This window comes from Ruditapes philippinarum, unplaced genomic scaffold, assembly GCF_026571515.1.
Source record: "Ruditapes philippinarum isolate M1 unplaced genomic scaffold, ASM2657151v2 ctg714_1_1_1_1, whole genome shotgun sequence".
Taxonomy (NCBI): domain Eukaryota; kingdom Metazoa; phylum Mollusca; class Bivalvia; order Venerida; family Veneridae; genus Ruditapes; species Ruditapes philippinarum.
Window position 1 is genome coordinate 42132 of NW_026855064.1, and position 27289 is coordinate 69420.

A 27289-nucleotide genomic window follows, 5' to 3' on the forward strand; every position below is an offset into this window, starting at 1 on the left:
TATTTTGACCTCTAGTTATTAGGACAATAAACTCGACAAAACTTTGATTGATACTGTCTCAAGGAACGAAAGTGATTAGTATGTCCACAAGTTCGTAAATGATACGATCAGTTGGAATCAATTTATAAAATCATTATGTCTCAGTTCTTGATTTCGTGTTTTTATCTTCTGTAAGAAAACCTTATGGTCTTGTCATAATCTAAACGGCATGAGTACACTATTGATTGGATGCAGTATTGTCGGTAGTTATATGTTTATAAATATGTTTTCATTGTGTAAATTGGTCAAAAAACAACTTCACCCGAAATATTTGTCAAATTTGTTAGGTATCAAACATTATGAAGACGTATTAACACATAAAGTCATAACAGAGCAAGTGCAATGTCGCTTTGTTTATTAACTAGATAATATATCATCTGATAACATATCATATGCAATAATAAAATACTAGTATTTACAGAATATTTTTATATAATAATTGATATATAATCAAAATGCTGTCAATATTATATAATGAAAGAAAAAAAGATATTAAGAATAAACAAATAACAATTCATTATCTTAATGTTATCTCAATATGCCAAGGGCAAGAAAAATGATAAAATACAAGAAATAAAAACATATTGCAATAATAAAAAATATGTCAATAAAACATAACAATGGAAGGGTGTAATTATGACAGAAGTTGGATTTTACAATAGACGGAATGGTATTGTAGTTTTATGATAAGAATATACACGAGTGCCTATCATAAGGTAAGCAACATAGATATTCCTGAATATAAAGTAAAAAAAACGTACAAATAATATTTAACAAGAATAAATTATTATAACATGATGTGTAGCAGGTTAATCCTATATGTTCATTTTTTGTTTACTTAATTTTCATGTGTCAAAATTGCTTCAACACAAATAATGTTAAGCTTATCAATCGCAATAATCAACACATTCGTTTTCCTGATGCCAATTTCACTGGTTAATTAGAATATAATGGCATTATTGCTTACATATAATGGCAATTATTGCTTAAACGTGAAATATATTTATATGCAATTATATTGCCTGTTGGATATATCAAAAAGTATACCTATGATGATTTGAACTCAATATCAATGTTATTGCAGAACTGTGACTACATGTATAACATTTCAAAATTGGTTCTTCGATACCGCACGTGTTGAAAAATTGATTATTAAATCAAATGAATAAACTATAAAACCCGAAGGTTTACGCTTATTTATAGCGTTATGCTAGCGCAATTATATTGCCTGTTGGATATATCACAAATTATATCTAGAAGCCCAATTATTCCCAACACTACTAAAAATTATTTTTCAAGTTTAGTATGTTTTATTCTGCTACTGATTCGTCGTTTGCATTATGGCTTAAACAAATTTTGCTTTTAGCCTTTTTTAAATCTCAAATGATTGAGTAGCACCTATAATACAATTTCCGTTGCGTTTTGCTTCTTGGTGACTATTTTTATTTACTATTTCAGCGCAGTTTTCGAGGATAATAATCATCTTAGTTGTTCTAAATCGCTAACAAAAATGGTATTTACTTCTGATGGTTATTGTGCAATTACGAATTTAGATAATTATATCAGTTTCTTTTAAAAAATGTAGAAAATGGCATCTCCTCATATTTATAATCTTAAAATAAGAAGGTTAGTGATGGTAGAATCAGTAACAACACATTTCATAAGGAAACAGGCATTTGAAAATGTAATCGCAATTAAGGAAGAACTCTAAGCAAAATGGTTATAAAATAATGAATTTCTTAAAATATAGATTAAAACTGAAAAGTTGATGATAAGGATAATTATGGCTAACAACTGTGACGATTAAAAATCAAAAAACAATAATCAAGTTTAACAGGTCCGTCAGAAGGGTTTTTTTCTATTGGTAAAATATAACATAACTACATTCTAAAACAATTATTTCAGCAGTTAACATGAAATTAACAGTGGCATGATTGCTTATTTACGACAAAAAAGAGTCAACTATACAATGTATAAGCTTTCTGCAGTAAAAACAATATTCCGATCTTTCTAGTTCAAGTACAATTCTCATGATGATGCTTCAAACATAAAAGTTCCCGACATATAAATATGTATGTATCAGACTTTCTGAATTAACATAATCCATTTTCTAATTAGTTATTTAATTGACTTTTAAATTCACAAATAAATGATTTTTCTAAACCTAATAAATTTTTAATGGAAGTCTATAATTATCTTGTAATAATTTGCTACAAGTGTATATCTTTAGGTTTTGATTATATCAGACATTCATTACTTTATAAAATATTATAATAAAATATATCGATTTGCTAACTTGCTATTAGGCAACAGAAAACGATATGTAACCACCTTTTATGCCTTAAGTACATTAAATTAATACAAAACTTAAAACTTCTTAAGCGAAGTGATTAGGCAAACAAGTAGGAAATACACTTCTGACAAAATTTACGTACATGTATGTTTCATGAACTGATGGCGTCAGCCGATTTCTCTCAGAACTGAGTGTCATGTGCAGCACATAAAAGAGTTATTATTTATCAAACAATGGAATGTGATATAATAACTTCGGAATGAGTTGATTTTTTTTAAATATAAACATATAAATCAAAAGTAACATATATCATAAATTATGAATAATCATGTCATCATACAATATGCTTCTATACGTCACAACCTGTTTATTCTACATGTCTACCGAATTTGAAATTCAATTATGTATATACAAGTTGCGTTTGTTAAATCGACACTGTGAAACATATGCCAATGTTTTAAATTTCAAGTTTGAGAACAAAGTGATTTGTATGTGAGTAATGATCATACAACATAGCAATTACGTTTAGAGTCTTAGAGATGAGGATCTAGGTCCTAGCACTATCCCCGCCAGTGAATATACCCGTATATCAAAAATGATCATCGTTTCGGTTTTTAAAAACCAAACGACGTCAATTAATTTCTTACCAAAACAAGTGTTTCGTAACTTTCCAGTGGACAAATGACGTAAAATATTTGAAAAAAAAAACATTTCTTTAAGAAACAAATCATAATTATGTTGTCTTCAATCTTTAAAGAATTAGGTTTTGCAAAAAAATTATGATAAACGAAATCAACAAGGAAAGGTGAACTTTTCGGTTTTGCAAAGTTTGAAATAAAAAGAAATCAGAAATAATTAAATTGTAGTAAAACAAACACTACATGAAAAGTGTTAGCACTCAACATATGACAGTATACTGTTTGCTTTTTAACGTTTGTCCCGACAAAAAGTATACGATAAGAAGTTTATTGCTAAATGGTGTGCTGTTATAATTCCCATCTAATCAGACACGTTTACGACAAACTAATTTTAAGTACTGATATTCATCTTAGACTTAATAACAACATGTGACATTTGGTGTCAGAAAGAATAATGATACTACACCATACTTTAACGGAGTGGTACTGGCTTTGCACATTTTATGTTGATATGCCTTAAACGTATCGATTTAAAAATAATTCAATATTTATATGTAAAATGTTATTCTTAAATAATTGATTCTCTGCTGATATTTTCAAAAGGATTTGAGGGATCATCGGTACTACCCGTGCTTGCCATATCACTGGTACATGTCATCTGCATTTCTAACTCTGATAACCTATGTTCGAGTTCCCACTGTTGCTGATTCAATTTTGCCGCCATCACAACGTTTTCAGATTCAACAGATTTCAGTCTTTCCCTGAGACGGGTTATTTCTTCTACTAACGTGTCATGAGAAGCATCGTTGAACAATTGTACGGAACTGTTCGGCACTTGGCCATCCACTGTCTGATGCGCAGATCCTCTTCGAGTTGTACCGTTTGAATTTGGCTGTGTTGGACTGGCGGACGGAATGCCAGTGCGTGAATGAAAAGAGTTTGGTGATATTGGTGGAACAAATCCTGATGAGGCACAAAACGGAGACAAGAATGCCATAGGTTGTTGAGAGTTTGCAGTGTTAACACCAGTTGAAGCAATCGGTTGTGTATAATGAGTGTAAGGATAATATCCTTGTGGAAATTGAGCAGGTGCGCGAATACCATAGTCATGAGACACATCACGTGGTATAAATTCCGAACCAGGGGCACAAATATTACCAACAATATTAGGATTAGTTTGAATATGATATGGTGATGCGTACTGCATCGGAGGGCCTGGTGTGAGCGGCGGACTAAAATGGAACATTGGCGCCTGGTTATCTACTGGAACAGGGGAAGTAACTAAAGGTGATCCCGTTAAAAATGAAGTTACGCTAGAAACAGTTCTAATTTGAGTTTCCTGATGATCAGTTTGTTGTTGGTCAGATGGCTGAATTGCGTGAGAATGTTCTTCGGAAGTTTGAGCTTCAGTTGAAGTGGCCGGATATCCCTCATGGGAAGGTAATTGTTGAGGATCTATGGAAGACCTATGAGTTGGAAGACCAGCCGGAAGTGTGTGGTGGCGTGTTATAGATCTCGTCTGCATCGGAATCTTGCCAGACGACTCTACTAAACCAGGTGTACTTTTGCTACGTTTTAAATCAACTGAAATAAGTGAGAGAAATTTTATTAGATAACAAAATGTCATTACAACTAAAAGCGAAACAAACAAAGCTATATATAAGTATTTTAATGTATGTTACCATTTTCATTCTTTCTTTATCTAATAAATGGAATAATAAATACATTTTATATTCATAGGACAAGAAAAAAACTTTGACTTTATTTCTTCATAGGTAACCTGATATTTTTGCTGTATCCGCATTTTGATATCATACTGTGAAAATGCACGAGTAAACTGCAGAAGCGCATTTAATACTTGGTCAAACGTTCCACTGATATTTTATATACTATGTACTATATACTATATCCAAATTTAATATTAGAAAATATTGATAATTGCTACACGGTCTCTTTGTAAATATAAAACAATCATGTTTTGATTTCACACAAAGTAAATATGTTGTGTTAAAAGTTCTACACACTATAGGTTGTCACAATATGAATATATAGTGTCATTAAAAAGAGTTGGCAGTTTTGTAAAGAAAATACCAACTTAACTTGTGCTGTAATAGGGTACGAAGCTTTCCATACACAGTTTATGTCTTCTCTTATTCAAATTAGACATATTTAGTCAGAATTTCATATATTTCAATACATTTTTGTGATTAAAACATTTTTCGCAAGAATGAGCATAGTAGATCTTTAAACAGTACTTCAAATTTTAGGATATCTATCAGATTAGTTTACAGATAAAAGCTAAAGGTGATAAGAAAGAAGATTGCATAAAATATTTGGAAATTTGAAGTCAATATGTATATTTTCTTTCCAAATCGCCTAATGATACCTGTTTCTATTGGCTTCTTCTCAGTCTTTTTCAGACGCATTACGGCTATAGCTTCCAGCTTGACCCGAGCTGCAGGATATTCTTTTAACACGTCCCAGAGATCTTGTTTTGATAAACGAAACAAGTCAGAATAACCAACGGAACGAACCGAAGCTGTTCGCCTATTTCCGGAAGTACCCATGTTCAGAATACTGATTTCACCGAAGTAGCTTCCAGGTTTCAGGGTTGCCAGAACTGTTTTGCCATTGTCGCCAACCACGTGAAGTCTACCTCTGTTTACAATATACATTTCTTTCCCAACCTCGCCTAAAACAGGAACATAATCACTCTTACATCATGTAATGAAAAATGTCTATGACTGATGCATAGTTTTTTTAATATTACTAATATATGTGATCAATAATTATAAACTTAAGGCAATATCGCTTTATGAAATGACATAGGTGACCGCGTTTCGATGTGTGTTATAAGATATTGGGTTGTCGCCAATCGAGATTGAGAAGAGAAATTCCGGAGATAATGAAATACCAGGATAAACAACAGTCTAGTTAAAATATGTTTGGAAAACAAATTAAATGTAAGATAAATACACAAACAGCAACTTTATCCAAAGCAATATATCTAAGTACGACAGACAGATACATCCCGTCGACGCATATAACGACTTTTGGCCTTAATATAGAAATATTATTAAAATCATTGATGCATTCATCTTACTGAAAAATGTGTATGAACAGTTTAATGTCTGGACAATAACTGATGTGAAAAGTTTTGGTCATTCGCATTAGTAATTACCATTCTTGAACAAAGGAAAGCGTTCATATATAACTCTACACTATAATTATATTTCAATTAAATGGTAAGTGGTCTCCTAAATCATTTATCATGTTTTGTATATCATTCTGTATTACGTTCCCCAGTTTATATAAGTAAGACAACTGATTGATTGTTTTTAGTTTTTTGTTGCGTAATGATATTCTTTTGTTATAACAATATACATGCATAACTGTTTCCTGTTATAAACTTTTTACTTAGACAAAAATATAATAATATTTTAATAACATGTGTAAAAATGACACCTCGTGCAAAACATGTCTAAAAATGTGTTTTGCGTTTATAACATTTTCCCATTGTATGTTATGTTTTTTTAACATGAATGCATTGACATGATAAGACAACTATTTGAAAAGATAGAATTGCAATGTCAAACATTTGTTTTTAATACCGTGCTTAACCCTTTTCACCCATAAATGATTTTGATGAATTTCCATCATGTTTGAAAACATGTTTGTTAATGGTTTGCTTCAGATTTTCAAAAGGTCTTCACTTTCCAGCGTTTTGTTGTTCCAAGTTTGTAAAAGGAAAAGATAGATCAACTTAAAATTATAGACAGAACAGAAATGATAGCTATACGTTGGAGCACTGAAACATGCTCCAGCTCATACGAGAAGCTAAGAAGAAACGGCAAAAGTTTCTAATATGATAACTGCTTGATTAACTTCACACCTTATTTATGTCAGTTTAATTATATGTCAATTAAATTTGCCATTAGAAACACTATTCAACATTTCCATCCTTTCAACTTGCCAGTTTCTAATATTACACTTTAGCATAGCTAAAGTATATTAATTGAGATACTGGTGTAAGTTATATAATATATTTAAGATGAAGGAAACAAGAAAAGAAAGACTGTCATTAACTAAATACAAATTTGGTATAAATACGCTAACTTGATCATGACACACAATAAATACCACTGGTAACTAGCCGTTACCATGCTGTCTTTGGTAATTTATTTCTCATATCTTTAAATAAGTTTAGGGAACACAGATATGGTATTATTATTTCGCCTATCGGCATATCATTCTATGCATGTTCCGTAGTAAAACTACAAAGAAAATGCATCGAATGTCTCGAAATACGAACAACAATACCAATTACCAATTTAATTGTTCCATGGAATGGTTATGTTAAACAGGGAATCTGTTATTTGACGATATCATAACATTCTTAGACTAATGTTATGTAAATTATATTGTCACAACCATACGCTATAGGCTTTGGAATTGATTTGCAGTTTTATTTCCTGGACCTATATATAAATGTATTGACATAAATTTCCACTTCTATTGCGTGTAAACAAATGTCATAAACAGTTGGGAGAATATGTTTATGATTCAATGGAATTGATAATAGACCAAGATAGATTGAACATGTTACCATAGGAACGTTAAGAAGATCACGAAAACTTGAAAGGTCATAGTTATATTTACTTTCAAACAAATGATTTGATTGTCCAGAGGTGTCTTTAAACCAAGTTGAATAGTTACTTAAATTGTAAAAACCAACAAGATTAACTTAATTACTAAAATAAGACACGTTCGTTAAAATAAATTTGAAGGACATTTTGCAAATAGTTACTAGCAAATAAATAGCATTTATCTCGTTCTAAAGTGATTTATTAGGGAGAGGCAATGGACCAATATATGTTGCCGAGTTATAAACAGTTTGATACTCATTCAATGAGGTTGATACCATTAAAAATATTTTTATTTTGTTTCTGTTTTGCAATATTAAATAGATAAAGTAACATAACGAGTTTTTTTATATCTCGGTATAATTGTGTCTCCGTTATATTATTAGACCGAATGGCATTCCTTTCCAATGAGATTTAAAAAAAAAACTAATAATTGTGATATATTAAATGCATGACTTCTTAAAATTGAAAAAATCAAAATGAATTAGCATTTACCTTTCCTGCATATGTAATCCCCAGGTGAAAATAAAACAGGATTTAGCCGCAAAACGAGTTCGCAAAGGAAACCTGCCTCTGTTTGTTGGAAAATTTCAACACGTTTTAATGTATCCAAATGCACATGAATAGCTATTTCTGCTTTCAATTTATCAGGAAGTAAGCTGAGTGTTTTCTCTTCGTCGGTCGATTTATTACACATCCATAAATAGTCAAACCATTTGATCACACGGTCTTGGAGTCGGAGTGGTACACGCCGCAATGACATATAGGTTTTCACGTTGTCAAGTTTGGCTGAAATTAATAAAAAAAATGACAAATTACTTGACACCCCGGCAATAAAACATATAAACTTAATTCATTAACTAGTAATTCGAATATAGGCGATGTGTTTCGCCAAACATGTAAATTTTTTGTTCTCTCAAACCTTATTACGAAAATTCGTATTTCAATATAGACCAATTTATTGCCCCTCATTATTATAGATAATCAGTCAACATGTACTATATCATAGTTTTGGAAAACTAATAAATTTTAAAATAATTAGTTCATCAGACAATAACAACTGCAGATAGTGTTACCATTTCTTTTCATTTTCAACAAAGACATTAAAATAATTAGTCATTCTGAGATAATTATACACTACGTGATGTTATTTTATTATGAAAATGAGCCGTATCACGACAAAACCAACATAGTGCGTTTGTATACATTTTACTTTTAAATTAACAGACAATATTGTTATTTTATGTACATGCAATTCTTAAATCTCAAAACGTCAAATTCAGACGTTAATATCTAGAGTTTACCAACACGGCAAGTTATTTCTGTTGCAAAAGTTATTTACTGCTTCAAGTTCAATATGAACAGTCATCGGAAAATCATGTATACATTTTACATTTAAATTAACAGACAACATTGTTATTTTGTGTAAATGTAAGTTTTAAATCTCAAAACTTCAAATTAAAATATGATAAAAAAGATCAACAAGGAAAGGCGGCGTTCAATGAACCCAACCCCCACATGACCCAGCAACAAGAGCCAGTGGCAAGAAGCCCAGACGGACCCCAAACTTTTAATAATTAGATTTTATCCACATGGCAAGTTATGTCTGACATCGTTTACAAAAATGCTGCAAAAATTATTTTCTGTTTCAAGTTAAATTTTCAATATATACAGCCATCTTTGCAGCACTAGAATTGTGGCAAACATTTCTACCATTTATACTTGATTTTAGCACTTAAAAATAATTTCACATGATAGATTTAAGGTTAATTCGAACTGATTGATTTCATTGTATGCTATTTCTTTTTCTTATCAAAAATGTTTGTTTTTTAAATTGTCCGAAATTCAAATTAGATTTATTTCCAACATTATCGTTTTGGGAATTTCATTTTTTCCCTTAGAAAACCATAAAATTCGTCCTTTGATGACTTTCTGTCTAAATTTGAAGAACTTAAAACTTAACTTAAAAAATTAAATTTTAAAAGCTGGAAAAAATCCGATTCGATTTTCATAGAAATTTCTTAATAAGTATAAAAGTGGTTTTAATCAAAGGCAAATAATTTTTTTATGAAAACTAATATAATAAAATACATTGAATAACCAAAAAGGTCATTTCAAAATTATGTATGCTTTTTTACAGAACGGAATAATGTTCCAGCGTTAAACTTTTAAAAACTGTATAATAGTTTACGTTCTGAGCAAACACCTTTTGAAAGGTTTTTAACCATACAAAGCTCAAGTGACTTCTTTTTATTGCATTATACACACTTTCATTGTTAATTTATTTATATCCAGCATCTGACTAAAGTTAATATTTCAGCTTATCACATGAGTTAATCAAACTTGTATATGTACTATCAAGGTTAATTTTCAATAAATTTGGCTTCTCTAAGCATATGATTCTCGCTTGATAAGATAAATCTCCTTAATAATAACTCACTAACTCACTAAACCGGTGAAGTCGGACGTCAGCAAATTGTACGTTATCATATTTCTTAAGCCATCTATTGACAAAATGTCAATACTAGACTGCTGGAGCTAGATTTTAATGTCTGACATACCGACACACTTATTTTGAGCAGCTTTAAGCATCTTGGCAATTTAAATGTAAAACAGTTTAATGTGTCGAGTCCTGTTAAAGGACAAATATTTATCAAAACTGATTTTAAGTGTTAATTCGCACCTCATAGTTCCTTACTTTAATCAAATCTTTCTAACGATATATAAATAAGAATGGTATACAAGCATAGTTTTTATAATGTGTAATAATGTGACTCTAACTAAATATCACTTAAAACAATAAAATAAGTAACTTGCAATTAGAAAAAAAAGTAATATTATGTTCGAGGCCTCAATGAGTGACAAAATGTTCTATTTAGGACGCAAATACTGTTTTTCGTTTGAGAAATGTCGTTAAAAAGGTGATCACATTTTTGGCGCCGTCCTTTATCAAAAAAGGTTCATAAAGGGGGTGCCAGAAGGAGGGTGTGCCCCCTTCTGTTTGGGGGTTCGAAGGGGGCAGTAGCACCCCTCCCCCCCCTCCATCGCCAAGACAATTTTATACAGGTGACAGGCTAAAACTGGTTGATTTTAAGGTAACTTGTAACTAACGCTGAAAAGCCTTTTACTCTACCTCAATTCATTAAGAGGTTGCAGCACTTTTATCTCAGTTTTGATTGGAAAACTCAATGCAAAATATTGTTTTTGGCAATTTTGAGACGTCCCCCCTTTGCCATGGTAACAGAAAATTTAAGAATTAGCATGTTGTTACAAAAGCTATGGTCCAGTCAATACTGATGCCAAGTTTCATAATCAGTATTGAAGCATTTTTCATAGTTTTATAGCAGTTTGAACTTGTAACAAGAGGCTTTCAATAAAAACGGCCATTTTTCACAAAATGCTCATGCGGTAAAAGGTTAAGACAAATCTAGTGTTGCCGATAAAGCAAAATGATAAATGTTTGTTTCTTTTAGTACAGGAACTAGCTGGCAAATAAATCCTTCGAAATGTTAATGTAATATATAGGAAACTACTATAATTATGATTTTGATATATATCAGTCATTCCAAACAAATCATTCTATATTTTGGTTTTTCGGTCCACGTACAAACTCGCATGCATTGTACTGATTTTTTATATTTTCATGGTAATTTTCCCGATTATGTATTTATGAAATTAAATTGTAATCCGTGATTATCGTTGTTACGTAGTTCATCGATGCAGGACCCCATGAGACTTCTTAAGAAACATGATAATGCCAGGCAAGCAAAAATTGCTAAAGGTCATCAATTATTCAATCACAGTTCACCCTGAGACCACTAAAGTCGTATTACCTCTTTCAAATAAATAATTATCCGTTAATGAATGACAAGACAGGATGATGGCATTGTCAGAAAACCAAGAGAGTATACTGATATTTGGCATGTATTAATACAACGACAACCTAAAGGTAATTGCAAGCGTTAAAGAATCAAATCAGTCAACCAAAGAAACACTTGTAAATAATCATGGATATATACTGTGAATGGAATAGTGAACGTTTCCTGAGTCAAGGGACATCCAATTCACGGGGAGCTGCAATTATTTTTAATAAAAATATTGATAGCAAACATATTGATAACAAAGGAAACTTTATTGTTTTAGACTTAACTATTGAGGACAAAAGAATAACCCTTATAAATCTTTAACCATTTTTTTACAGTGAACTGTTTGATATCATTGACAGAATAGGAAACGATTCTTATATCGTGTGTGGCGACTTTAAGTTATAGATCCTGAAAAGATTATTACAACTAAAAAATTGTAAATAATAGTAAAGCTAGAAATTTTATATTACAAAATATTGATCAGAGAAATCTTTTTGATCCATTCAGAGATTTCTTTCTAAATCTGAACAGATACACATGGCGTAAACCGACACCACTTCAACAAGCACGCCTTGATTTGTTCCTAGTAACTGAAACAATTTTTCCTCATGTAGAAAATATTTATATTGAGATAAGCTATCATTCAGATCATTCAATTGTTAACATGAAGATAAAATTTAATGATTTTATGTACGTTATATGTTATATTTTTCTGGTCCTTCGGGATCATGGGTGCCAACACTATTAAGTGTTGAGAATTGAGTTCCGCTCAAGCCGGTGCTCGGAGGCGTGAGGGATGTTGCACATATACAAATTGCCTCATGTACAGACTCTATCAAAACGAGTCTGCAATTCTCTTGTCATTTTGTTGTGATTAATGCTTCCGAGGGATCACTTTGTTTCCAGATTTTTATTCGAAATTGGAAAAGAAGAATTCTCGCACCAATAGGTAAAATTGCTGTTATAAAATCTCTTTTGGTTTCATTTCTAAATTATTCATTTCAATACCAAACACTTCTGAAGATGTAATCAGTGTATTAAATAAAATGTTTTATGTCTTTATTTGGCACGGAAATGTAAAAAATAAGTCTTCCGTTATTGTAAAAGAAAACTATGCTGAGGGCAGCTTGCAGATGATAAATATTTTTGCATTTATCTAGGCATTAAGAATAACTTGGTTTAAAAGAATTATCTCAAATGCTTCTTGGAAACATATTCCTTACGACAAAATAGATATGCAAAATTATTTTATTATATTACTTTGATAAACTTGCAAACGAAACAATCTTTTTTGGGGGGACACCTTTACAGCCTTGTCAAGATATATAGAATTGATTCCAATTGAAAATCATTATTTCGGAAAACATCCTTTATTTTATAACAATAACAAATTAATTGGTTCAAAAAGCGTATATTTAAAATCGAGGTTCGATGCTGGTGTTTATAACATAGAACACCTAATAGCATCTGATGGAAAATTCTTATCTTATAATAAAATTATTTATAGATACAATGTTAAATCTAATATCTTAATTTTCAATGGTATGATTTTTATCATTAAAGCAATTTTTAAATAAATATAATATAATCTCTAACATCCCACAGAAAAGCATTGGCCCAGATATACCGCTATACTTTAAAGATATTATATCAGACATGAATGGAGCCTTTCTATAATATATTAAATAAAAACAAATCAAAGCCCACAAGTATCGAAAAATGGACAAAAAAAATTATTTAGTCTTTTGTGAAAATGAATGGAAAATTATATTTGAAATGCCTTTTAGAATTACAAAATGTGCCAAGTTGCAATTGTTCTAAACAAGAATTTTACACAGGATTATTGGAACCAATAATCTTTTATACAAAATTAAGTATAAAGAAAGTCCTTTATATTTTTTTTGTAGTAATGATGTTTACATCATTAGGCACCTATTGTGGCTGTGTCCAATTGTCAAAAATTTATAAATGAATTTCTTATAATAAATGAAGAACCTTTTTTTGGGGAGTATAAATTAAATGATGTTTAGCTAGAATGCAAAAGATGATCTATCTAACGCCAAAAAAACTTATATTAGTATACTTTAAAATTTATGTATATCAATGTAAAATGCTTGATCTTTATTTATCAATGGTTAGAGCCAAAAACGTTATAACACAAAAGCTCAAGACTGATAAAGAGGTAGCAATCATAAAAAATACGTTACCAAAGTTTGATAAAGTTTAGAGTCTTTTTAGAAAATTTATGTCTTTATTTTAAAAAGAAAAATGTCAGCTGAGAAAACTGAAAAGTATTGTTTTGGTTTATGTAATTAAGAAATAATTCAAGTCAAAATAGCATACATTATATCTTATATAATGTTGTTCATTTGAATTCAAAGTACACTCTGTAAACTTGACACGTGGAATTTAATAAGCCCTTTAAACAGTAAAATAAGAATTTAGCACAAAATATCCTGCCCATTTTATATAGCAATTACTTCATATGAACGTATTTGACATTAAATCTACAAAACTTCTATGTACTCTAATGAACAGTTTCAATACTGACATAGTACATATTAAGTTCAACTGCAATGTTAAGATAACAGGTCAATAACTTTCTTTCTTGATACAATATGCCAATAAATACAATGACCTAGATATAGCCGAAAGTGCTTGATAGTTATATTAGTAAGTATCATATTCTTATTTTGCAGCGCAAGGTTAGACGCAAAGCGAAATAGCGATATATCAAATCTTGATCCAATAGAAGATTTATTAAATATGTTCTTCTGGTATTGATTCAAGACAGGAGACTGATCCATTGACATAAAGTGAACCATTCGTTTCCGATATTAAAGGCCACTGTCCTATTGTATGTTTAATGATAACTTTATGTAGATTGCGCTGAAATTCATTATTCTATTTGTCTTGTTACAAACAGTAGTGTGTAATTGTTTGGCAGAATTTTCTATATGCTGCAAATTCTGTATAACTTTAATGAATCATTGTTTGAAGGAGTATAAACATTCATGAATGATTTTAGATTTTCTACAGAGATTTTGAGAAAACTTGTACCTGAATAATATTTTGGTGTCCCGTTACAGTTTCTAAAAATGTTACTTATTGGCAAATTACGTTCACATCTTTGGCTTATGTTGCGTCTGGCAATTAGTATAGTTAAAGTGATATAATAGTATGTATTGATGTCAAAACTCTACTGTGTTTACATATTGCTACTTTTATGACAAATAATTTCACGTTCAGCACTGCTGTCCTCATGTGATAAGCGTCTATCACGCTCTAAATCCATTATTTAAACGTTATAAAACTCGCATTTGCCCATTGCATAGATGGATACATTAATTAATTTTGAGACACAATGTGCCTTTACGACACAATGTACATTTTTAGATTACATATACAAAGGCATATTTAAAAACTATTCAGTTACTCTTCAGTTACGAAAATGTGCTTGATGCTTACTGAGCTAAGTGGTAATTAGGCTAGTAAACGCCAAATTTGTCACTGATCGGTCAAAGATTTCCATAGAATTCTCGTCAGTCATCTTTTATTTCATATAATATCATTAATCATTCCTTTGTTAATATGTTAACGAACTTTGTGGCATTTATCATTGAATATAGTCTATTGTTAACGATCATTTCTATTACAGAATTAATATATGATGCGAAGTGATTCTTTCGCATTACTTATCTTCAAAAAAAGCTGAGAGCTTCTCTAAATTATGCCTATGTAGTATAATTATGTACTTTATTTATTACAACGTTGAATTATAATGTCGATAAGTAGTTTTCCTGCATACATGTACGTTAATTTGTAATATACAATAGTTCACTTCTCTGTGATTTCAGGAACATGTGTCACTAGCAGACAATGAAACAGAAATATAAGCACAATTAAGTACAAACATTTTATTTTACGTTCCAATTATCAATTCATATTTTGTGAGACAACAAAGATTTAAAACGTCATATAATCTTTATACCTTATAATGCCTTTTATCTGTAACTAAATCTGTCATCAAAGGATATCAAACATTCGCTAGTAATTTACAAAATATATAAATCTGAACACACCTATTTTCAGTTTTACTTGATAGAATACAAAGACTTATATAAACCGTTAACTGCTTGTCTCCAATAGTTCGAACAGAAAAATCAGCAAGTAAGCCAGGCCAGTACCTCTCCTTTAGGGAATCAACATTAAGATATTTACCACAAATAGAAGATAATTAATTCCATTAAGGTGAAGCCATGTCTCAGTGGAAAATACTTTCTCGAAACGAAATTATATATTAGCATTTTATACGATCATAGACAAAAATCTATTAACCTAGAGACTGAATATTTAAACAAGACGTCCGATATATGTTCAGACAGAAAATACGTTGTTTTCGTACATAAATATTTGAACTTAGTTGTTATGCAAACATGTAAAAAAGACGACAAAAACATAATTTATTATATTCGTACTTCCTAAAATGTAATCAATACATATAAACTGTGGACACAAAAAGGACCATAGCAACATCACAAAATCTTAATATACTAGTATATGCCGTGCGTACATTGATATCAAGAATTGCTATAAACGCATTTTGGTCAACATTTTTCAGTTAACAATGTTTTATTTTTGTTACACATTAAATCACAATTATTCCTGACGGCATTTTGAAACGCATTAAGAGAAAAACCAAAACAAGTGTTTCATTCTGAATTTGTTTTATCAATGTTATCAACATTTTAGACAAAACTGCCGTAAACCGTATTTGTGGATGTCATATGCCGACTACTTTTATTTTGTGTTGGCAAGTCATGTTATTAATTTTAAAGACATGACAATTTTAAGTAATAATTTGATTTAGTTGATCTGAATGTTGACTTATTTGAAGTGTAGGCCTAGATTATTATAGCGATAGAAATAGCACAATATTTTTATCAACGTCATCCTCAATTCGTATCAGGCATTGTTGAATATAAATTGCCAACTGACAATGAAATACTGTTAATTATACCAAAATATCTCGTGCAGTATTCCCGAAGCAATGTCGTTGCTATGGTGAAAGGTATGCTCTAAAACACAATGAACATTTGATAAATGACGTTCTCACTCATTAGGCTCAATGCAAGAGAAAATAACGTCAGTAGTATGACACGTCAACCTTTACTGAATGGGAAAACGGATTTGAATTATATCCAGGATTGTGGAAAAAAAGAATAGTCTCCGTGGACCAATGACGTTACTGGATGCCATCTTAAATCACATTTTAACGAGTGTTGACAATTTTGCAAACTAATATGTCCCTTGATATTTCGTCAGTCTTGGCTTTATGGAAAATGAGATCGATCAATGCAAATTCAATATCCTTGAGGATTCCTCATATATTCAGAAGCCTGTCTCTTCATGTATAAACCTAAATTAGATATTTACTACAAAAGTTATATTTAAATGGAGGGGTTAAAATAAAGTCGCATTCAAATAAACTAATTAAAATTCTAGAAAATCTTTAACGTGTATGCGTATTTCCTTAATAGCTACTCAAGAATTACACGACACATATTACTATACAAAATACATTTATTTAGTGTACATCTTTCTGGCATATAATTAACTTATAACTTGTTCAACAGAACATTTGCAAAATATAAGCTTGAATATCAATTGAGCCGCGCCATGACAAAACCAACATAATGCATTTGCGACCAGGATGGATCCAGACCAGCCTGCGCATCGGCGAAGTCTGATCAGGATCCATTCTGTTCGCTTACAAACCTTATGTTTATGTCGGTATGTTTGTTTGTTTGTTTCATTGTACGCCTTTTCCCAACAGTATTTCAGTCATATAGGCGGGTATATTCCTAACTATCGTTCATGGAGAGTTATACCAGTACTAGACTACCTTCCTCCGTGCTAAACTACCAAAGCATCTTCCGGGGATCGAAGTCACGCCAGAGAGGTAACTGGATTAGAATTCATCGACTCTAACCCCTCGACCACGGATCGGAGGCGGTTACAAGCCTTATAACAAGTAGAGAAACTGACAGCGAACATCATGGATTCTGATCAGACTGCGCGGATGCGCAGGCTAGTCTGGATTCATGCTGGTCGCAAACCAATTATGTTGGTTTTGTCATGGCGCGGCTCATATTTAATTCAATGCATTCACGAACATCATAAGGAGATTGCATCGTATGAAATGTAAATAAAAACTTCGTTAATGCGTTATATCTACTACTTACAATACTGATACATGTTTTATTATTTTTGACGTAATAAAAACTACACAAAAATCCTTGTAAATCTCTTTAATTGACTGTTACTAATAAGATAATTTCATACTGTTTAATGCCATACATATTTACTATAGACAATCTTTTTAGCATTTTATATACTAAGGGAGACATGTTAAATAGAACATGGACAATTCAGGTTACTGTTGTCTTTCCTTAGATATACCATTTCATTCGCTTATATAACTACATCATGATGTTAATCCACTCACACATTACATAATGTTAAAACAATTTTTGTGATAATTTCTTATGACGATTATTGGGTAGAAATATATATGAAAATAACGTCATATTTCATTGACATAATATTACTATTCAGGTCTAAATTATAAATGGTCAATGAACAGATTAAAATTAAAAACAACTTGATATTTTGACATAATTCAGTTAAATTTAATATTTTACGACGAAATAAAAATCAATATTCCACGTGACCAAATGTAATTTCTTTTAATATCGTAAGATTTATGGGAATTCATTTTACAAAAAGTGTGGGACAGTCTTTTTATAATTTAGGCCATTTTTATACGGTTTTAATAACATTTTTCATTATAATTATGATCAATCAACATTATGATAATTAATCTTTTGAAATATATAACTAATTCAACTCTTGACAGCAAAAAAAATGAGCATAATGTTACTTTTTTTGGGGTTATGTGATTATTTAATATTTGATTTTTAGAGGTCATTTATGAGTGAAAACCTGGAAGTGTACATAGAAAATAAAGCCGACAAATTATACTCGAAATACTCCAGTGCCGTTGAACGTGGGCAGGTACTGTTCATATATCTTTTATACTACAGTTTTATATACTGCTCAAAAAATGTAAAAGAAATATTCATATGGTCGATAAAGAAAATCAGAATAATCATTTTTAATGATTGTAAACCTTTTATATTATTTCAAACTTGAGACTTACAAAATGATGTAAAAATGCTGAATAATTTCTTCTCGGGGATGATAGCAACATTGTGAGAGAAACAACGGTCCTTTTGTTTAGTTATTCGTAGTAACCGCTTAAAAAGGGACGCAAATAAATACTGAATATCTGGCACCTTTGTGTTGAAATTCAAAACAATGCTGCGTTGCGAGTTCGTGGATGCGGTTCAATTTACACCAGTCCTGAATGTCAGTACACTTTTAATTCACTCATTTATTTTTCTTATAATTGAACTAAAGCATAAAAGTCTAATAACATGTTTATTACATTAATTGATTTAGTCGACATATAAAAGCAATCTTAAAAAAATAACAAAACGATGTTGCAATCTTAAACTAGTTATTTGAAATGCTTAAATAATTTTAACTTTTTAAAATGCACTCATGTTGTAATGTTTAACATTCGATTATTTCCATGAATTCATTCCTTCTCTAACAGACATTTATAGGACTTATCAACGTTTTAACTTCGTGTAAGAATGAATATACAATTATTGACCAGTGAGCCATTGTATATGATGTGATAGTCATCGCTTGATGTCATATCGCCTCGGTCATATTCAAGTGATATCTTTTTATTATATGATCAGCCTATTTTTTTTAATATCTGAAAATGCGTGGAACAAGATGATATCAGACGTTTAATGGCTAGGCGAACCAATGTACCATTGCGGAGCAACTTTTAACAATAATTGTGAGGTAGTCTGATTTGAACATGCCACAAGAACAAAATGCAACAATCAAGCTTTATTGCCATGCGTAGTTAATATTCGTTGCTGTATTGTCAATGAATAAGAGTTTGATTCTATTTTTTAGATAAGAAAAAAAATAAGCCAGTGAATGTGAGAACACGATTTTATAATTCATGTCAGAGTCTTTCAAATAGTAAGACCCTGTTCATTTTGATTACTGTTTAGACCAATGAGAGTGCAGCTCTTTTTTATCATGTACTGAATAACTATGTATATAAAATACATGTTTCAAAAATACACTTCTCAGGTCCCTTCTGGAATATGTCTTTATTATATGCTTATAAATGAAATATTGAGAAATATTGATGAAATAAAATGCGTATTTTCATTTTCCGTATTTTCACTGTAAAAATTTATTTTTCACTGCAGTGAAACATATTTTCCGTATTTTCACTGGTGTCTTGCCGGACTACTTTCTTTTAAATTCTGCCAGTACACATAATTTAAGGGAAAATCTTTCAAATTTTATCGCAAAAAAAGAGAAAAATGGATATAATAAACAGAAAATTCAAGTTCTTTTCTATAAATACATGATTTATTTTCATCTTGTGGCATGAAAATTACCATATTTCACTCGTGGCTACCGCCACTCATGAAATATTTATTTTCTTACCACTCGATGAAAATAAATCATGTATTTATAGAAAAAACTTGAATATCCTCTATTTATGTATCTCTCTTGAATGGTATGTTAATAAATACAGGATGTTAAATGAGTGTAGGTGCAATACTGAAGTTATTGAACGAGCTCAATAAATTCAGTATTGAACTTATACGAATATAGTATTATGTTTATAACATATCCAAACATAAAGACTGCTTAAAATGCAAAAGAACCATTATTTATTGGCACGCCTTTAGTGTGACGCTAAAATTTATCGCGTCTTTACACTATGTTTGTATAACGTAAATGACGTCACGTCAAAATATATGCACGGCCGTGAAATACCATTTTTACGGAGTCGTTAAATCGGCACAGGTATGTGATAAAACTTTTTTTCATGCAGTCTTATATTTATACCATATACATTACTGACTGAAACATATGGAACATAAGAGCACTGTAATAGCTGTTAATTGTACTATTCAAGTAAACTGTTTGATTATGATGATTGTAAATTAAACGGTGTAAAGATACTAGTAATTGACATCTTTGTTAAAGTCAGGTGTGTGTGCATCTTAATGGTTTTTAAAATTCATTTACATGACAAAAAAAGCAGAAACACTGATGAAGCAGACATAAAGAGGACAAGAACAACGCTTGGATTTACTATTACAACGTGCGTCTCCTATATTCTTTATTATTCCACAGGGATGGATACCGTTACAAATGGATTGTTGTAAACTGGGAACGATGTGAAGAATGTATCATTTGATACCGAAAAATGTTACAACATAAAATGTTATACTGTATCCCTAGAAAACATTTTGAGGTTGTTTTTTTTTTCAGTTGGCGCTTTTTCGCGGTGGATACATTTCCGCGAATGTTTGTACCCGCGAAAAGGAGACTTAATATTGGCGAAATTCGCGGTCACAATGATTAAGCAAGAGTTTGTCTCCGCGAAAATGCAATCCTTAAGAAAACGAAATAATTTCTAGGAAAACATTAAACAAACAAAAAGATGTATAAAGGTTTAACGAAGGATACCGAAATGCGACGAGTTCGTCCGAAATTGTAAAAAAGGTAGACATTTGAATAGGTCTTTCTCCTCCACATTATAATCTTATGTCAACAACGCACAACAGCTCCTTTATCTTCAAATGAGCCGTTACCCAGAGATTTCATGAAAATAACGATGAATAGGATGCTTGAAATATCGTTGAGAAAGTGACGGAAATCAAGGACTTTTTTCATGTCTGCACATTTTGGAAGATAATCTTACATAATTGTAAGATTAAATGTAAGATAGTATCCAATTAATGCATCATGTCCGGATGATTAAATTTTCCATTTGCAAACAAAATTGTTTTAGGACGTTTTAATTTGGATTCTGTTCAAGTCTACCGGGTTAGATAAGTAAATGCAGAAAATACTGGTGCATATAACGAAAGTATTTTGAAATCTATACAGTGTATGTATATTTATAAAACTGAAGGCATACACCGACAATTTGTTATTCACTTGGTCGGTTATTGCAATTGCATTCTTTGCACCAGAGCGCTTTAAGAAATATTTCTATTTTAAGGATAATAAGCTGCAAAAAATCTTGTTTTTTTTCGGTTAAGATAAAGGTGCGGCAATATGACCGCACACTACGTATGAGGAAATAAATATAACTTCACTATAAATGCGGAAACATATGCATATACTCGTTTATCAAATGGTAACAAGGAAATCTGTTACCGTTTATTGTTAACTAAATATAATCTAAATCATTTTTAGAACCCACATGCAACATGCAGCAGCAGTTTAGACCGAGAAAGCAGACACTTTACAAATATTTACTTGTAACATATTGTGTTGTTAAATATATGTTTTGCCATTTTATTACATACATGTTATAACGTTTTATTTGATAGCATACTTATTACACACCATTTTATATTAAAATCGGTTTAATGCATTGCATAAGGGCAGGACTTGCATTAATTAAACAAGTCGTATTAAACCGCTCTACCAGTACGTTTACTCTTGTCTTGTTGAACAAGTTTGAAAGGTATAAATTAGAAAGTTTTATGACAAAGATAGCGACAGTTCATCATTTAAATCAAAGTGTGTACTATGTTATTTTCTAGCAATGGGAGGTGTCGACATTAAATAAAGGAGTGTATAATTGCCTCTTAATATACATATTTGTTCCCTTAAACTATTTTAGTTTCTAGTTGTTCGGATTTCTAAAACTGCTCTATCTAATATGTACTTAAAACATAAATGATAGAAATGTAAAAGTGAAAATAAAAAAAAGAAACAAAAGTTGCTTGTTTGTAATTAAATATGTACAATAGAGTGAAAATATCATAAACACACTTTCATTCAATCATAATTTGATTATAAATATTTGTCATGTATTGCGTAATAAATAATAAACTAAACAGAACAAAAATAGCAAAGAAAGTTCATGCATATGGCAAACGAGTATTTGTTTATTGTTTGTTTTAACTGTTATCAGAAACAAGAAATAAAAAGTTATAGAGAAATAAAATTGATAGCTTTTCTAAGGCATGAGTATAGGTTAACGTTTATTAGAGCGTATTTACAAACTTATATTGGTCAGGCACGGCGCATCCGCGCGACCAATTTAATTTTGAAAAAAAACAACGTACTAATAAATTTTACACAAATTATTTTAATAATCAGTCGATTTACAAGACTGTATAACAGTTTGCTGATTTCCAAAGTAAATGTGTTACGATTCATTTGAAATACTGCAATCTTATGGACAAAATAATTTGAAGTACTAATGAGCCTTTACGGTACAATTTAAACTTCCATACGAGTAGTTAATACGAGTTCATCTAGAGAACAGGCATATATTTCAAGGTCATCAAAAGAAATAAAAGAAACGGAAAATCGTAATAAGCACAGTGCGCCTTACTATAGAAATATAACTAGTAATTTTTTCTCTAGACTCAATAGATACAAAGGTGACTTCAGTTTATAATAATTTTATAATTGCATGCATGATAAAAGTTTTAATGTGTGTGTAACCAATTAATAATTCAAGCTGTTTGTTGAGTGAATTTTATCAAAATCTACAGCATGACGAGAATTGATGCATAATTAGATAAAACACTTTTACTTTCTCTACTTGTCTATCGTACAAAACGTGTAATAAACTTCAAATGACTCAATAATTCATTATACATTTACTAATAACTGATTCACCGTTATATTGAAGTAATAATTTTGTTTAAATTGCTTTTTACCATAGCAATTCATTATTTATAGATAAGCAGTTAACCATAGTGCAGTGAAATATTTGTGATAAATTATCGACACCACCGTTGCAAGCAAACATACATTTTGTTATATCATAAAGCAAAAATACCTACTTTTCTATAGCTAATGACAATGTTTTAAATTAACAACGACTGACCTATTCATTGTCCTAGAATGCCGCAATTATCGGTTTGTCCGCAATAAAACTGTCTTCAGTGGATAGATTTTGATCGATTACGTTATATCTGTTTACCGAGTAAGATAGAATAAAGCGTTTGAAAATATATCTCTGTAAAAAGTTGATTTAGTAATGTTTGTCCGTGAATTTTATGAGTCTTGGCTAGAGTTTTGTTATCTATTATTGAATAAATGTTTCTATTGTACATATAACTGAATCTAGATAAATTCAAAAGACACAATTTGCCTTAGAAATAAATAAATTGGTCCTTATGTAGAAAAGGTAAACATGTGCTTTATAATCTTGCTTTTAATTGATTAGGAGCATGTGAGATAATAAGAGCCGCGCCATGACAAAACCAACATAGTACGTTTGCGACCAGCATGGATCTAGACCAGCCTGCGCATCCGCGCAGTCTGATCAGGATCCATGCTGTGCGCCTACAAACCCTATTACAAGTACAGAAACTGATAGCGACCAGCATGGATCCTGGTCAGACTGCGCGGATGCTGGTCACAAACGCACTGTGTTGGTTTTGTCATGGCGCGGCTCAAATTTAATTAATAAGTTAATGTGAATGGTGTAGAATGTGAAATAATATTTCATATAGGTAGCAAATTATGAACAATATGGTAAGATGACGTCCGTACAAATACTCATTCACAATTACTGATGATTGAAACGTTAGGTACAGTATAGGAACCATGCCACCTAACACAAGCTTAAAAACGAATACGTCAGTGAAGATCCGTTTGATTTAAAATTAAAAAAAAAACAATGCCGAGGTGTTTAGGTCGCGGTGATCATAGATTCAAACATTCTACATTCCTTAGGTATCGTCATCAAAGTAAATTCCTTTTCTACTGAGGGAAAATAAATAAAATAAAGTTTGAGTGAATATAGGTAATAGACAGAGCATCGAAAGACGATGCTGATCTGGTGTGTACGAGGGGGCGTAGCCCCCGAGTATAAATTAGATCGTCGACTGTTTTGATGATCTTTCTCTTTTGTATCAACAATAATAACATGTTCCGTGTTGTCATAATATGAAACCCCAGAGAAAAAGTAGCCAATGAACGAGCAATTTCTATCGCTATTCCTTTCTCTGCCATCACAATAAGTAAACCCCAGAAAAAAATGAGCCAATCATTGGGCATGCTCTGAAGTGCGTGCAACTTAAACCTGCACTCCAGTTAACTCAAAGTGCATGTATATTCTGACACACTTTCAACAGAACAGAATTAGAGTCCTCGGCACTTCCGTTGTAGAGCCATCGATTAAAACAAAGCAGAAACAGGTAAACATAGTTTGTAATAATATCCGTTTTATTTAAAATATGCTTGTTTTTTAAAAATCTAAGAATGAATCGGAGAGCATTTTTTTCTCATCAGTTTGTATGTATTTTCAATACGAAATACCCCAATATGAAGTTGCTAGAACTTTTACCAAATATTAAATCTTGTGTTTTCTTTAACGTTATTAATAAAGTGAATGTCTGTCCAATTTATCGTGCATGGAACATGATTAAATCCTACCCTTTGGCTAAACACAAAAATATTTCAAAGAGCTTGGGTAAAAATCAAATGTTAACATTTGTTCAAATTTAAGTGAGCCATCGACACGGTGCTGGCGCAATCGGCAATGTGACAGAGCCCTCGCAAATGTGACGGAGCCAATACAACCATTCAATAAGTGTCCATATTGTGAAATTATTCCGATTTATATTCATGGACAGACTAAAGAATCTCCAAATTGAATAAAGTATTTTTAGGGATAAATGTATTCTAGGTTTTATGAGGGTCTATCCGCTTTGCCAGGTACTGAAAGTACGGACCCCGGATATGTCACCATTCATGTCCGTAAATGTTATTATCTACCAAAAGGTGACCTATAAATTTTGATTTCAGTAATTCACTGATTGATACTATATATGTATGCAAGTAGGTTTTTGTAATGGTACTATTTGATGCACGGAGGCCATTGAGACCATGATATGCATCATGGAGAAAAATAAGGTTTTTTTATCATATCTTTCGGACGAGCTTCGCTGACTGATAAGGTTATGCACCTGACACATGTTTTCGTATGCATGGCCGAATTGCACGATCATTCAATCCATTTTTCTCAGACAAATTGGGATAAAATGTTAGGCAAAAAGGCGGACACTTGATCAATTTTGTATTATACTAAAAGTAATAATGAGAATACCCAAAACCGGTAAAATATAAAATGCATAATTGTACATAGATTCAGCAATTAATATAAAAAGTTTAATGTTCTTTTTTAATGTTCTTTTTTAATGTTCTTTTTTAATGTTTTCCAAAATGTTAGATTTGCAAAAAAAAAAATGTGTCTTTGATCAAGATCATTTAATTTGCTTTTTGAAACATGGTCCTTGTGTGTGCATTCTTTTCTTGGATTGGTTTTCGCCGGTGTCGTGGTGTCGTGTATCGAAGATGCATTCTTGGCTTAATGTTCATTGTTTTGACAGAGCTTTTACATAGTGTTGCATTGCTTTCTTGCTAAAGGCCAAACTTAATCATTTCACGAAAGTAAGTATTTATCAACTCATGCAAATTTGTCTATTTATGAATATTAATCGCCATATAACACAATATCGACACTAATTAAATGTTTGTTTTGGCTCCATCACATTTGCTAAAGCTCTTTTACATTGCCGATAGTGCCAGCACCGTGTAGATGGCTGGATCAAATTTGAATAAATGTAAGTAGTTTAACCTCTCTTTGAAATAGTTTTTGTGTTGAGCTAAATGTGATGTAGGCACACTGTTACATGCAAGGTTAAATGGGGAACATTAACTTTAATGTAGAGAAATCACTCAACATTTGTTCCCTCGCGAAAGAAAACACACGACTTGATATTTGGTAAAGTTTCTAGCAATGTCATTTTGGAGTATTTAGTATCACAATTGCATCCCAAATGATAAGACAAATGTTCTACGTGGCAAAGCATTCTCCGATTTTTGAAAAACAAGCATGTTCTTTTCAATCCGATATTTTTAGAAACTGTGTTTACCTTTTTCAACTTTGTTTTGGTCGGTTACTCTACAACGGAAGTGTCAAGGGCTCTCATATCAACAGGTCACCAAAATATGAAAGAGCCACTGTTAAGTAGGTGTGATATGTCTCGTCATCAGGGGCATAAAATGTAAAATGTGAAGGACGACTTGCTAAAAGATATCAATCTGGTACAATGTATATGTTAAGGTGAAGGTAAATTAAAGCCAATACTATATAATATTATATCACTTGGTTCGATTCTAAAATCATTATTAATATTTTCCAATGGGAAAACTTATTTTGTAATGCTATGTTTGTACTGATATTTGATCCGCTGATTTTCCTTTATATTATAATATTTGTACATGATCGAGTATAAAGTGTATAATTCCCATATTAACTGAAGATGAAACAGCGTTTGTCATATTTCCCAAATGACGTACAAATCTATACAAATGAAGATCAATAATTCTATTACGATGATGAATTTTAAAATGAAATTGTCGTCTGTAGTTGTCTGTCGGCATTGCAGCACACGTCTTGATTTTTTAATGTTTCTGCTTAATGGACATGGATGATCTAGTGGATGTATATTATGTTTCATAGAACGAGCACGTGTTCCGGAAAAATCAACATTTTGCAGACGACAGCTTTCAAAATATATGAGAAACAATGTAAATAAACAGTATTGAGAAATATCGTAATCGTGTTTCGAAGTCGGCTATGCTACCATGATT

The 27289-nt window shown here is 31.2% G+C and overlaps 1 protein-coding gene across 1 annotated transcript in view; it reads right to left on the reverse strand.

Annotated features, from left to right (window-relative positions):
• Nucleotides 1–383: 383 nt before the first annotated feature.
• Nucleotides 384–27289, reverse strand: part of LOC132742005 (cyclic nucleotide-gated channel rod photoreceptor subunit alpha-like) — a 75612-nt gene continuing 48706 nt past the window's right edge. The window contains exons 3-5 of the mRNA XM_060730287.1: nucleotides 8109–8402; nucleotides 5357–5662; nucleotides 384–4554 (exon numbers count right to left, since the gene is read on the reverse strand). Coding sequence (XP_060586270.1) covers nucleotides 3539–4554; nucleotides 5357–5662; nucleotides 8109–8402 — 1616 coding nt within the window. The 3' untranslated portion in view covers nucleotides 384–3538. The remainder of the gene's footprint in view (nucleotides 4555–5356; nucleotides 5663–8108; nucleotides 8403–27289) is intronic.